Raw genomic sequence first — 13,724 nt, forward strand, 5'->3', positions numbered from 1 at the left:
AACCAAGAAAGTGTGAAGTACACTGTGGAATAAGAAATTTAACCGCACCTAAGAAGATATTTGCCTATTCAGAAATCCTCTAGCTAAGTCACTTTCTACACTTGGAATTTCACAAGTGATTAGAATTGGGTTAATCCAGCTGGATTCCTAGAACCATACCTGGCAGTTTATGCCAACAAGTTGACTCAGGCACAGGGCTGACCATACCAGAAAGGTCAAACAGGTGCTTAGAGGGGCTCAATATTGAGTTCATCTATGTAGGTGATAATTCAGTCCTCATCTCTAGATAATGAAGCCAGAATAAAAAAATTCTGTGCTAAAGCTTAGGTGAGCTTCCTGGGTGGGCATTACTGCATGTCTACTGTCACACATGGATGCCAGGTGGGCAAGGCATTCCTGAGAACAAAGCACTTTTATGCCTGGATTTTGCCCTATGTATCTCTTCTTTCGGCTAGGTTTAATTTGAATCCTCTCATGATAATAAAACCAATGGTAAATTCAGAGCTTTCCTGAGTTCTGTGAGTTGTTTTAGGGACTCATGGAATCTGAGACTGAACACAGGGACTTCATATTGGAGCCGCTCATTTGCAGTGACGCTGACCTTTGGGACACCCAAACTTGTGGTGAGAGTCTGAAATGAGGGCAGCCCTGTGGGGACTGCTTTTCCAGACGCTGGACTCTGGCAGACTCATTGTAGTTAGCGTCAAATGTCTTGGCAGTCTGGATGACTATGTCTCAAATCTTGAGTTTGGCCAACTCTGAGAATGTATAATAAAATTATGGCTCAGGATAACTCCTTTATCTGAAATAAAATGCCTTAATTGTTAAATGCCTGGTTGTTCTCAGGAATCTTCCTGAATTAAACAGACAAATAATGAATGGATCTTAGGATAATAATTTCTGTCATTTTTTTCCCTGCCAACCTCACACTAACTGCTAATCTTTCTTTTTCTGTTTCCTTTCTTTTTGAAGCAACAGAAATGAGGATACAATGGAATAGTGTTCCTTTCTAAGCAGTTTACCACATGGCAGTTTCACATTAAAAAAAAAGGCTGATTAATTTTTTAGGGAGAGAGAGAAATTGAGAGGCAGTTGGGAGATAGTAAAGAGAGATAGAGAGACACCTGCAGCACTGCTCCACCACGAGTGAAACTTCCTCCCCAGCAGGTGCGGACTAGAGGCTTGAACCCTGGTATTCGTACATTGTAACGTGTGCTCAAACAGGTATGCTACCATCTGGCTGGCCCCTCCAGACAGTTTCACATTTGCAAATTAAAATTTGTTATCTCTTGGACAGTTTAAAGGCTGACCTGCGTGCCGGGTCCAGCTGCTGCTCCAAATGGTGGCCTCATCATGGGCTGTGTGAACATGACTGGCTGCTGAGGCATCATGGGCATGCCTGTCCCTGCAGGAGGCTGAGAAAGAGTGGATGACAACAGGAAAGGAGTCCACTATGGCACTGTGCAGACATTAATGCCTTTAACATACTTGTGATAATTTTGGAGGACTCTGGATCCATGAGAAGATATAATTTGTGATTTTGAACCATATGTGTTGTGAGCCTGGCACATGAAGACACAGCGGAAGGCTGGCCACATGACATCCTTACTTTCCCGCTATTTGTCTCTTTCCCCTAATCTCCTTCTCCCCTCCCCCCATGATTATACTGGGGCCTTGTGACTACAGATTTCACTGCTCCAGACAGACAGGTTTTTTTTCTCCTCTTATTTTTATCCAGAGATGTGTTTGTGTGTGTGTGTATGAGAGAGAGAGAGAGAGATTGAGTGAGAGAGAGACAGAGAGAGAGGGAGAGAAAAATAGAGCAGAGAGAAAGAGACACCATAGGGCCACTATACTGCTGTGAAAATTCCCTTCTGCACAGTACTTCCATGTGAAAACACAAAACTTTAAAGTTTTACTTTACAGCACCTTGGGGGAAGAAGTGTATCACACAGAAGAATTTATTAATTTATAGTTTAGCCAAAACCTTAGAAATGTCAACTATAATGTTTAGCACAGGTTATTACTCACCATTCCAAACCCTGCTCCAGGTTGTCCAACAGAAGAGGCCCCAGCAACAGGAGGAACTGAACTAGTTGGAGGTACAGCTCCTTGCTACCAAAAGATCACCAAAACAAAGCCCAGAAGACAGACAAACAAATGAACACACACAACACAAGAATAAACATGATGTTTTTAATAGCATAAGAAATAAAAAATTTTTTGCATCTTAAGTATGTGTGGGAATGTGAATAAATCTCAAATTTTAGTTTTTTTTTTTTTTTTTTTAAGACTAGTCTTTTTAAAAATGACATAAACAAGCCCACTGACTTATTTGCCATTGAGGAGCTCTCTGTAATCACTAGCTTCTAGATCATCCCTGGTACTGGATTTCCTCCATATTTCTTTATATCTACCCTTACTGAAAATGAGCTAAACTTCTCTCCATTTATCTTCTCTCATCGTTCCACTCTCACAACACAAGACCTTTACACATTTGAGGAATACACTGTCATTTACATAGTCAATGACTGGTTTCCATTTCTCTCATGATCATACTATTCAGTGTTGTTTCCTTTTGACTTTTGCACATTTCCAAAACGACCAAAATTAATTCTAAGTTTTAGAAAGTATTTACAACATTGCATGCAATAAATATAGTACATGTAATCCATTTTGGGTAGAGAGGCCTGTTTTCAGTCATTCAGCAAAGCTCCCTAATATTTTCTTTGTGTTTGAAATTAAATGTGATGCAGTTGCTTCTGTTTAAACTAACCAGTAGAGCAAATTCTCAATTAAAAAAAATGAAGAGAATAATTTATTAATGTTAGCAAAAGAAACTCAACAGCCCCCTTCCCCAGTGTATGTAAGCAAAAGGAAAAATAGACAAAACCTATCAGAATTAATTCATTTGGAATTTTGGAAAGTAAAAGCTTGCAGAAAGCTGGAAAGCAATTATTTGAGAAAATCAGTCTTCATATAGTGAACTTTCTAGCATTTCAACATCCCTAGTTCCATCCACTGTTCTTTAGCTCATTCTCCCAGTAGTAGTACCAGAGGGAACAGAATATAGTGAATTATTTCTTTAGTTGTGTGGTCCCCTGAATGATTAGCTCAAAGGACTTGTCTACCTCAGCCGAGAATACACCTAGTGTTAAGGTGGCTGCTTGTAGACATCTGTGGAAAATTATTTATGGACAACTGTTTTGGTTGTTTCTATCTGAGGCAGTGGATACCATTCAAGGAAAAACATAGACTAAACAAAGAGCTTGGAAGAAAGATTGGAGAATAAAATGCTTTGAGGAATTAGTTTTGAGAAGCTCAAGACACACTCCTGGAAATTAGAAGGCTATGCACATGCCCATGGCTTTGTTCATGCTCAGGAAAGGCTTGATAAGGCCACTGGCTGACCTAAGGCTCCAAGCAAGCAGCAAATTGTCCCTAAGGCAGAACTACAAACTGTATGAAAACATACTCCAGCACAAATACTGATATGTTTGTTTCCAGGAGTTTATAGGCGATCTATCTAACCATTAGCTCAACTCTCAACTAAAGGAATAAAGACATCAGTGGTCATACAGGGTAAAGAATGCCGACTTTACTGAATTAGTTAGGAATGCTACTAAATGAATGATCAAAGAAAACAACAGCTACACAGAATAGCAATAACTAATTTGGAGGAGGGGATAGTAGTTGATTTCCAGGGGTCAGGAGGTGATGCACCCGGTTGAGCAAAAATATTACTATGCTCAAGGAACTGGGTCCAAGTACCCAGTTCCTACCTGCAAGGGAAGGCTTTGTGAGCAGTGAAGCAGTATTTTAAGTGTCTCTCTTCTCTCTTTTTCTCTATCCCCCTTCCCCTCTCAATTTCTCTTTATCTATATCTGACAAATAATAAAAAAAAAAAAATCTTTAAAAAACTAGAAAGGTACTCGAAAAAACAAAAAAACAAAAACCACAAACTGAATTCAAAGTAATCTGAAGAAGGAAATAATAAATATTAGAGTTGAAATAAATAAAATAAAAAATAGGTAAAAGAAGAAGTAAATAAAAAATTGTTCTATGAAAAATTGTCTTATTTGGTTCACTAAATTAACAAATGTCTAGGTAGATGAACTAAATAAGGAAGAAAGAGCATGAAAGATATGGTTCAGTGGATAGTACATTCCTTTTATGTGGAGCAGTGTTCTCTTTCCTTTCCTGCTCCACCCTGTACATACCCCTCTGAGAAGTTAAAGTAATGTAGCCTGGTAGATGATTCAGAGGATAAGGTATCAGACTCTTAAGCATGAGGTTTTGAGTTTGAGCCCCAGTATCAAATGTGCCAGGTGATACTCTGATTCTTTTGTGTTCTCTCTCTTCTATAAATAAATAAGTAAACAAATCTATAAAAAGGAGAGAAACTTCAAGGACTAAAACCAGGAGAGGAATGGAGGATATTACTAACATCTTTCAGAAGTGAAACGATTTTAAAGAAATATTTTTGAGAAATTACATGCCAAAACAAGATACCAAGATAAAATTATCAAATTCCTAGAAAAATAAAGACAGCTACAACTGACTCAAGAAGAAACAGAACATCTAACATGTGTTTAATACAAACACTGAGTTTGTCATTAAAAAACTTCTAAGGAACATCTCAGAATCAGGAATATTTTTGGTTAACTTTAAGTTTCCTAAAAGTATGAACAGTATAAATATGCCAAAGACTTATTTATTATTTATTCTGTCAAAGTAAGTGAAACTATACAACTCAAAAATAAACTAAGTGTAAATCTTTGGATTATACACTGACCTCTTAAATATGATACCAAAAGCAGAAACATAAAGACAACATTGGTGGAGTTGATAAAATACAAAATGTCTTGCACATTCTGTACCCCATAAAGAAATCTGGCCCATACTCCCAGAGGGGGAGTGTTGTTGGGGGAAGACTAGAGGGCTGTGAACCCCAATTGCATCAGGACCCTAAGAGAGAAGAGGAAAAAAAGGAAGAAGACTAGGAAGTAGTAATCGGTGTAGGTGTAATTTAGAAAAGAAGAGAAGAAACCTTTTAGTTCCTTATTAAAATTATAATACATGAAAAAAAAAAAAAAAGGAAGAGAAGACAGGACCATAGAAAAAAGGGCATGTACTTTATGTCCTGCCATCGTCCACATACCAAGTTGCAGAGGCTACCATGATTCCATCCTGAGTTCTCTGGGCATACAACCTCATCAATGTGCCCTGAAACCTCACCTTGCAAGAGCTCTATCCCACTAGAGAAAGATAGAACACAGGCTAGGGGTATAGATTGACTTGCCAATGCCCAAGCTCAGTGGTGAAGCAATTACAAAAGCTAGAACTCCTACCTTCTGCACCCCCCAAATAATTCTGATCCATACTCTCAGTAGGGGAGAAGTGATAGGAGGAAGAGGATAAGAGGGCTCTGAACTCCAGCTCCATCAGGAACAGGAGAGAAAGGAGGAAAAAGGGACGGACATTTGGATGTAGTAACAGGGTCTTAAGTGGCTTGAAGGGGAAGATAAGACTGGACTTGGAAGAATAAGGGGGCAACTATGCACAAATCTAGACAGACAGTTGTAGAGATGATAGCTGACCCTTGTCTTCAAGCTTGGGAGGACTGCGGTGGCTTGCAATGGAAGGATTGGGAATTCAGAAGTGTGGTGGTGGGAATGGTGTGGAAATGTAATTTTGTAAATCAATATTAAATCACCAATAAAATTTTAAAAAGGATATATAATAGTCACACCATATCTTTGGGAGAACTACTGCAGTTTCCAGTGGAGGGAATGGGGACACAGAACTCTGTTGGCACGAACAGTGTGGAATTATATCCCTGTTATCTTACAATTTTGTAAATCAATATTAAATCATTATAAAAAAGAAGTGAATAAAAATGAGCAGCAGCTTCCACATGGGTCATCCATCTTTGCCCATATGGACTACAAGCTTCTCTGACACATAAATTTTCATTTTCTTAATTGAAAGTTTAAAATATCTGAAAAAAAAGTGGTTGTGCATCAAAGGGCACTATTAAGAAAATGAAAACAAAACAAAATGAAAAGCCCTCACAAAATAGAACATTTACAGATCATATATAAGAATCTATTGACAGTATTCAGAATATTTAAAGAATTACTAACTAGGTACAGTAAAATACTTAATAGGTACAATTATAAAATGGGAAGAAAGTGTGAGTACAAATTTCAAAAAATAAAAAGGAAATATCAGGGAGTCAGGCAGTAGCGCAGCGGGTTAAGTGCACATGGCGCAAAGCGCAAGGACCGGTTAAGGATCCTGGTTCAAGCCCCTGGTTCCCCACCTACAGGGGCATCGCTTCACAGGTGGTGAAGCAGGTCTGTAGGTGTCTATCTTTCTCTCCCTCTCTCTGTCTTCCCCTCCTCTCTCTGTCCTATCCAACAACGACGACAACAATAATAACTACAACAATAAAACAACTAGGGCAACAAAAGGGAATAAATAAATATTAAAAAAAAGGAAGTATCAAAAAAAATGTAAAAATATGCTTAATATCTGACACTCATCTTGTGGAGATCTAGATCTATACTCCTACATCCCATGTAGAGTGATTAGAAAAATTCTCACCATCCGTAGCCATTAGGGAAATGCATCTCAAAATTACAACCAAAACAATAATTCTACATGCCAACCTATCTTCAATTAAAAAAGGGATACTAAAGTTGGAAAAACAGCTATCATTGAAACCTCAGTATTGCTGGTGAGAATGTAAAATGGCACAGTATCAATAGACATTTGAAAACTGCAATTCTGAACTGGGTGTGATGTACTGCACTAAAGCAAAAGACTGGGGAAGAAGGAGAAGGCAGAGTTGGAGTGGGCACTGAGGTCCTGGTACAGCATGGTGGAAAAGGACCTCATCTGTGAGTGTAAGTGCTTTGCCAACGACCCTCTTACAGGGAGATGAGAAACTGTACCCTTGTGTCAACAACTGTACTGTAAATAAGTAATCCCCAATAAAATATTTTTTAAAAAAGTAAAAAAAAGTTAAAAAATGAATAATACATGACACAACACAGATGAATTTTGGGAACACTAAGCCAGGCACAAAAGGCTATCATATGATTATACTTATATGAAATATCTCTAACAGGCAAACCCACAGAAACAGAGCAAATAATAATTGCCAGTGGGCAGTGAGAGAGGAAGTTTCTTTTGGAGGGGACGGAGATATTTGGGTAAAATGATGATGGTTTACAACATTATAAATACACTATAAATGACTGAATAAAGGTCAAAATAGAGTTATCTATGTCTTCCAGTTGTTACGTGGATGGAAAAATATGACACATCCAAACAAATATTAAGTCAGAAAAATGAAGTAAATTTCATACTGCAGAACTGTGATGTTTCTTCCTCTGCAATTCAAATACTAATATTATGTTTCAGACTTGTTCTTTCCTTATCTTTTCCAGGCTATTTACCAGGCCTGATTTTGTAGCATTAGCATTTAAAGTTCTAAATGAAAATATGTTTTGATTAGTTGTCAAAATAAAATAAAGTTGCAGAAATATCTGACCAAATAAATGAAGGAAATACTTTAAAGAGGGGTTATTTGTCACTTTGCTCAGATGGCAAATTCTTAATAATTTCCTCCTCAATATTATTTGTCTTAGGGTTTTAAGACTGTTATCTGTTTTAATATGCAATTTAATGTTTTATCTATAGGCATAATAAAATTGGCTATTTCTGTGAAAGAATTGTGGATTCTATGGCCTTCTGCAAAAATGCACATAGTTTTGGAATGCAAGTATCTTTCTGGTTTGCTTGAGTGGGTATTTAATGGGTCTACCGTGGACTTGAAAACTGGAATAAGTAATCCTAGTTACACAAGGCAATAGATGGCCATGATGGACTCCTGCCAGCAGACATACTTCAAATATTCACGTCCTATTAGTTTTTGAGGTCTCATTTGGGTTCTGTGATCTGAAAAGTTTTATAGTTGCACTTTTTTTTTTTTTATATAGTGGCACTTTCAACATTAATCAAGAGAAATGAGAAAAAAAATCTGGGGAAAGTAATCTGAGTTCTTATCTATTAGAACTTCAAAAGACAGCCAAAGGGCCCTTACCCTCACCATCTCAGTCCCCTTTATCTCCTACTCAAAAGCCAAGACCTACAGATTATCAAGGAAATTTGGAAAGAAGCCTCTGCTGCTTCTAAAGTACGAGTTTCTGCTCTTAAGATTTTTTCTGGAATCGTCTTAGAAAAAGAAGCTCAAATCTATTTTAAGTCATGGGAAAATAGAAGAGAAGTTTTATGAGAGAACTGGGATGGGAAATGGTCTTGGAAAGGAAGAGGACCTTTCTTAAATAAAAGCAAAACCAGAGCTTTGTTATGGAAGAAGGCTTTTTACAATAAATGGAGTAATTATAACAAAGTTATCTAGGTAATGAGAGTTAATATTAAGATAAAGTACTACTGCATATAAAAGTCTTTATATTTACTATTGCCTGAAAGGTTAAGCAAAATAAACAAAAAATAAACTAAATGTAACTCTACTTTTCTAGTAAACTATTTCTGATGTTCTAAGTTCTTTTTCCATGGCCCCATGTAGATACTTAATATGATTCTAGAGCCTACCTACTGTACTTAATTTTCTGGAGTTTTAATTATTAACAATTACAAATTTTCTGCTTCATAACCAAAAACAAGGAGTCCAGAGTTAAAAAGTATTAATCTCAATTTCATGATGCTGCTTGCCAATCAGATAAGGAGCAGTCTTGTTGATCCAAAGAAGCAAACTATAAATCATCTGATAAATTCTTAACCTTTTTTTTTTCATTAAACTCTTGGTCTCAGGAGGGTGATGGCCAAACAGGGTCTCTGACATAGCACTATGTTTGGGGTTTTTAATTTATTATTTTTTAATGTGGCATCAGGGAACGAATCCTGAGCCATCTTTACCTTTTATTTTAGGGGGCAGTTGGAAGGGGAGACAGGAGAAGAGAGGAGAGACCACAGCAACCCATCCAGACAGCTCTTTTAATGCAGTCCATGATGCTACTATGTGGGCTGGGGCTCAAACTTAGGGCCTCCTGCATAAGGCACTATACTGGGTGGGCTATCTCTGACCACTAACTTAATACTATTTTTTAAAGGTCTTATTATCTAATCATTTTCCCCACAGAGAAACTTGGGCAACCACTATCTTGGAGGCTTGATTCACAATGATTTTTAGCTGTGGGCTCTCTTTCTCTTTTTTTTTTTCTGTTCTTAATGTCAGCGTGACTCCACGCATTCTTAAATCAGATACAGAGATATGGAAGGAGAAAGAGAGAGAAAGATATCACAGCGCCACTCTACTGTTCATGGAATTTCCCTGCTGTTGTGCATGGTGTTATCATTAGTGCTGGGGTTCAAACCCAGGTCCTAGTACAACTATTGGGTGAACTAGCTCCATTAAAAAAAAAAAAAAAACTAAATGGGAAAAAAAAAACTACAGCTTATCTTCAGTCTTCTGTATTCTCACCTCCTTTTTTCCCCATTCACTTTCATCTACTATCACAGTGATTGTTCTGAAAAAACACTATTAGAGAAAAAATGAAATGCCTTATCCTATTGATAAGAAAATTAAAGCATATCTTCCTCAGAATAGCTAATTGTTGCTAATTTTGCATAAAAAAGAACTAAGAAGTTAATTTTTTTAATTTCATAACTGTAATATAAAATTGTGAGACAATGTTAATAGAATGTTAGTAGATGTATACAAACAGTTTTAAAGGAGCTCCTTTTCTTCAAGAATTTTACCTATATTTAATGAATCTTGTTCTACACCAGCAAGAGACTGTTTGTCTCTCTCAAATGTTTTTTTTTTTATTATCTCTGAATAGAATACAGCCTCCAACACCCAGAGTGATACCCTCTTAAGAGTCTTAGAATATGGGCCATGAGACAGAAGTAAGAGTCTCAGGGTAACAATCACGCACCTTTTCACTCTCAGATGAACTTGGTTTGTACAAGAAATTATATAGTCATCCTGGCTATGTATAGGTCCATTTAAAAGAGATGTGTAGCATTCTATGAAGTAACCCTGTAAGAACTGAAATGAAGTTCTCTCTCTCTCTCTCTCTCTTTTTTTTTTTCCCTCCAGGGTTATTGGTGAGGCTAAGTGCTGCACTACAAATCCACTGCTCCTGGAGGCTACTTTTTTTCCTGCCTTTTTTGTTGCCCTTGTTGCTTTCCCATTGTTTTGGTCATTATGAGAGAAATCAAGAGAGGAGGAGAAGGGGGGTGGTGGGGTGGGGGGGTGGGTGGGGTGAAGGGTGGGGGTGGGGGGTGGGGGGAGTGGGGGGGTGGGGAGGAGAGAAAGATACCTGCAGACCTGCTTCACCGCTTGTGAAGTAAACCCCTGCAGGTGGGGAGCCAGGGGCAAAAACTGGGATCCCCATGCCGGTCCTTACGCTGCTTACCACCATGTACACTTAACCCGCTGCGCTACCACCTGGCCCCCCAAATTCTCTTTTATATGGCTAAACAAACAAACAAAAAAAATGGTATCTAAAGCATTCTTTTAAAGTAATACAAAGAAATATTGAAAGAGATACTTAGATAGGTAATGTTTCACTGTTATCTGTTAAAATTACTTCTTTTTAAAAATATATTTTATTTACTTACTTCATATAGAGACAGAGGAAAACTGAGAAGGAAGGGGGCGATAGGGAGAGAGATACCTGCAACAGTGCTTCACTGCTCAAAAAGCTTTCCTCTTATAGGTGGGGGTCAGGGGCTTGACACTGTAATATGTGCTCTCTACCAGGCCCCTAAAGATCACTTCTTAAAATTAAATTCTTGATCTTGAAATCACTAAAGACAGACAATGTTAGTCTTTTTGAATTTCTCATTGTCTCCTACTAACAACAAAGGTTGGGGTGGAGAGACCACAGAAAACAGGCTTTCAGAGATCAAATTTGAGCACAGAATGTATCTATAGAAACTATACTACAAATCATAATTCAGTTAACACTATTAGTACTGTTTAGTGGTAGTCTTTGACTCAGTAGATCTTTTTCTGATTGGTTAGAAATCATCTTTATTTCTAGAGCTATTAGAAAACTGTTTATATATAAATAATATAACTTAATAAGTTATTTAAAAGAAAATATGGGGGACTGGGTGGTGGCACATTTGGTTGAGCACACTACTATGGGCAAGGACCCAGGTTCAAGCCGCAACTCCCCACCTGAAGTGGGGACTCTTCATAAGTAGTGAAGTAGGTCTGCAGGTATCTATTTTTCTTCCTCTCTACCTCTCCTTTCCCTGTCAATTTCTCTCTGCCCTAACAAAAACAAACAAACAAACAAACAAACAAAAAAAGCCAAAGAAATAAAGAAAGAAAAAAGAAGGAAGGAAGGGAAAAATGGCCAGTGGGAGTGGTTGATTCATCTGCCAGCACTGAGCCCCAGAGATAATCTTGGTGACAAAATAAATATATAAATAAATAAAAATAAGGAAAAGGAAAATTGTTTTAAATTTCCAAGACTGAGGTAATTTCTGTCACACTTTTTTAAATGACATCTATTTAAAATTTCACATATGAATTATTATATTCATGACTTCCCTGTGTGTTTGTTTGGCTGTGGTTGGTGAGTAATTGGTGAGAAATCATTCAGGCCACAAAAAGGAGGACAGCACCAAGCAACCTCAGAGAGTGATTTATGCAGGTAAAGATGACAAGCAACGGTTAAAAATCCCAAGGCATCTTGGAAGACAGCAACTATCTGAGTTTCGTTACAAATTGCACAGATAAAGAAAACCATTACATTTTGTTACCCTGGAAATGTTCATTTTGAGAAAGGAAATTCACAAACTAACAATTTGTCTATTTCCCACAGAGTGAATGGTGGTATTAATATATTAACAGAAATTTATTATGCAGAAATGAAATCTAATCATTATAGAAAAGATGGTGTTAGTCGTCTCAATTTTAAAATGGCAAATGGAACAGAGTTTTAAAATGAAAGTTCACTTGCACAATAGAAAGCCGCCCAATCTTTCTGATAAGAAAAAAAGTCCTCATTACTTATTAAGGCAATCAGAAAATTTGGGCAAGAGGTGATATGATATAGAAAGTGATCAGTGGTGTTAAGTACCATTGAACAAATATTTCTGTAGTTCAATATGAAACTCAACTCTAAAGAAGTATATGTATTGTTTTAAAATAGTTAAAATATGGACCATACTCTTAATTAAAGACATAGTTAGTGGGATTTACAGTTTGGTCTACATAGGATCTTGTTTTTCTTGTGGATAAGAAAATACAACGAATGCCAGAAGCAAAACTAAGTGAAATGCACTGCTCTGTGCACTTGGGAAGTGGCAAATGACCCATACTACCCTTGTCTCTGATGGGGACGTACCAAAGGTGTGCTTGGTGGAACTCCCGCTGACCAGGTTGCAGGGGTTACTTTTGGCTGCCAGTTGGCTCCACCAGTCAACTTTTTCTCTCCAGCATTCCACTGAAGATCTCCCCTAAAATTAAGCATGCACAACAAACAAACAAACAAACAAACACACACACTTATCAGAAGAAATGGTGTTTAGCTCTTTAGGCACTTTAATTTGGAGTCTGAAACAGACTGAGCCAAGTGATATTAATTAGGACAGGTTAACAAGTGGAATAGTATCATATAGTAAGAGAACTGGAGATCCTTAAAAAAAAATCACTTAAGAGTTTGGGCCTCAATGAAAATTGGTATTATTCTATTGCTTCTAAATAGAAAAAAAGTGCAACAAAACTCAACGGATGGCATAGATCACTGAGTATAAAAATTCCAATTAGGCTAACCATAAACACAGGCTGCATCGGGTAACCTGGCTCGTAAATTGTGTATAAACATTGTATATTACTAAATACATTTAGTATTATTAAACTATCACATAATAATTACATACTACTATTATTACCAATATACATTTTGTTGAATTTATGATGCATCCACAATAATGCCTTCTGCATCTTAGAGGTGGTTTTGTGTACCTATATCATGATTACAACTTCCCTTATAATGACTGTAAGACACCATCTATTGGAAAGCACAATTTAATTTAAAAGACATTGAAGTATGCATCTAGAAAAAATAGGATCATTGTTTATCATCTCATGATCTTTCCTTAAAACTGATGCACCATGAGGAACTTTTCTTTCTTTCTTTTTCTCTCTCTTCCTTTTATTGCTTTTTTCCTTTCTTTCTTCCTTTCTTTCTTTCTTTCTTTCTTTCTTTTCTCCCTCCCTCCCTTTTTTCTCTCTCTTTCTTTATTTCCTCCTTCCTTCCTTCCTTTCTTTCTTTCTTTCTTTCTTTCTTTCTTTCTTTCTTTCTTTCTTTCTTTCTTTCTTTCTTTCTTTCTCCTCCAGGGTTATCTCTGGGGCTTGGTGCCAGCACTATGAATGCACTGCTCCTGGTGGCCATTTTTTTTTGATAGGACAGAGAGAAATTAATAGAGGAGGGGGAGAGAGAAAAATAGAGATCTGTAAACCTACTTCTCAATGTGTAAACTGAGAGTCCCCCTGCAGGTGGAGAGCTGGGGACTTGAACACCAGGTGTGTCCCCACCCTGCCTAGTCCCGAGAAATTGTTTTTTCTAGTCACTGGGCCCTTACCACTGGAGGTCAACTTTTTTCAGATAGAGACAGAGATATCTCTCCCTCTCTCTCTCTCTCACACACACACACACACACACACA

At 37.4% G+C, this 13,724-nt stretch overlaps 1 protein-coding gene across 8 annotated transcripts in view; it reads right to left on the reverse strand.

The window, feature by feature from the left end:
• The window catches only part of SNAP91 (synaptosome associated protein 91), a 151,523-nt gene that overhangs the window by 5,764 nt on the left and 132,035 nt on the right, over window positions 1-13,724 (reverse strand). For all 8 annotated transcript variants that reach the window (XM_060205448.1, XM_060205445.1, XM_060205451.1 and 5 more), the window contains 3 exons: window positions 12,402-12,513; window positions 2,032-2,115; window positions 1,311-1,415 (listed from right to left, as the gene is read on the reverse strand). In XM_060205448.1, coding sequence (XP_060061431.1) covers window positions 1,311-1,415; window positions 2,032-2,115; window positions 12,402-12,513 — 301 coding nt within the window. The remainder of the gene's footprint in view (window positions 1-1,310; window positions 1,416-2,031; window positions 2,116-12,401; window positions 12,514-13,724) is intronic.

This window comes from Erinaceus europaeus, chromosome 13, assembly GCF_950295315.1.
Source record: "Erinaceus europaeus chromosome 13, mEriEur2.1, whole genome shotgun sequence".
Lineage (NCBI taxonomy): Eukaryota > Metazoa > Chordata > Mammalia > Eulipotyphla > Erinaceidae > Erinaceus > Erinaceus europaeus.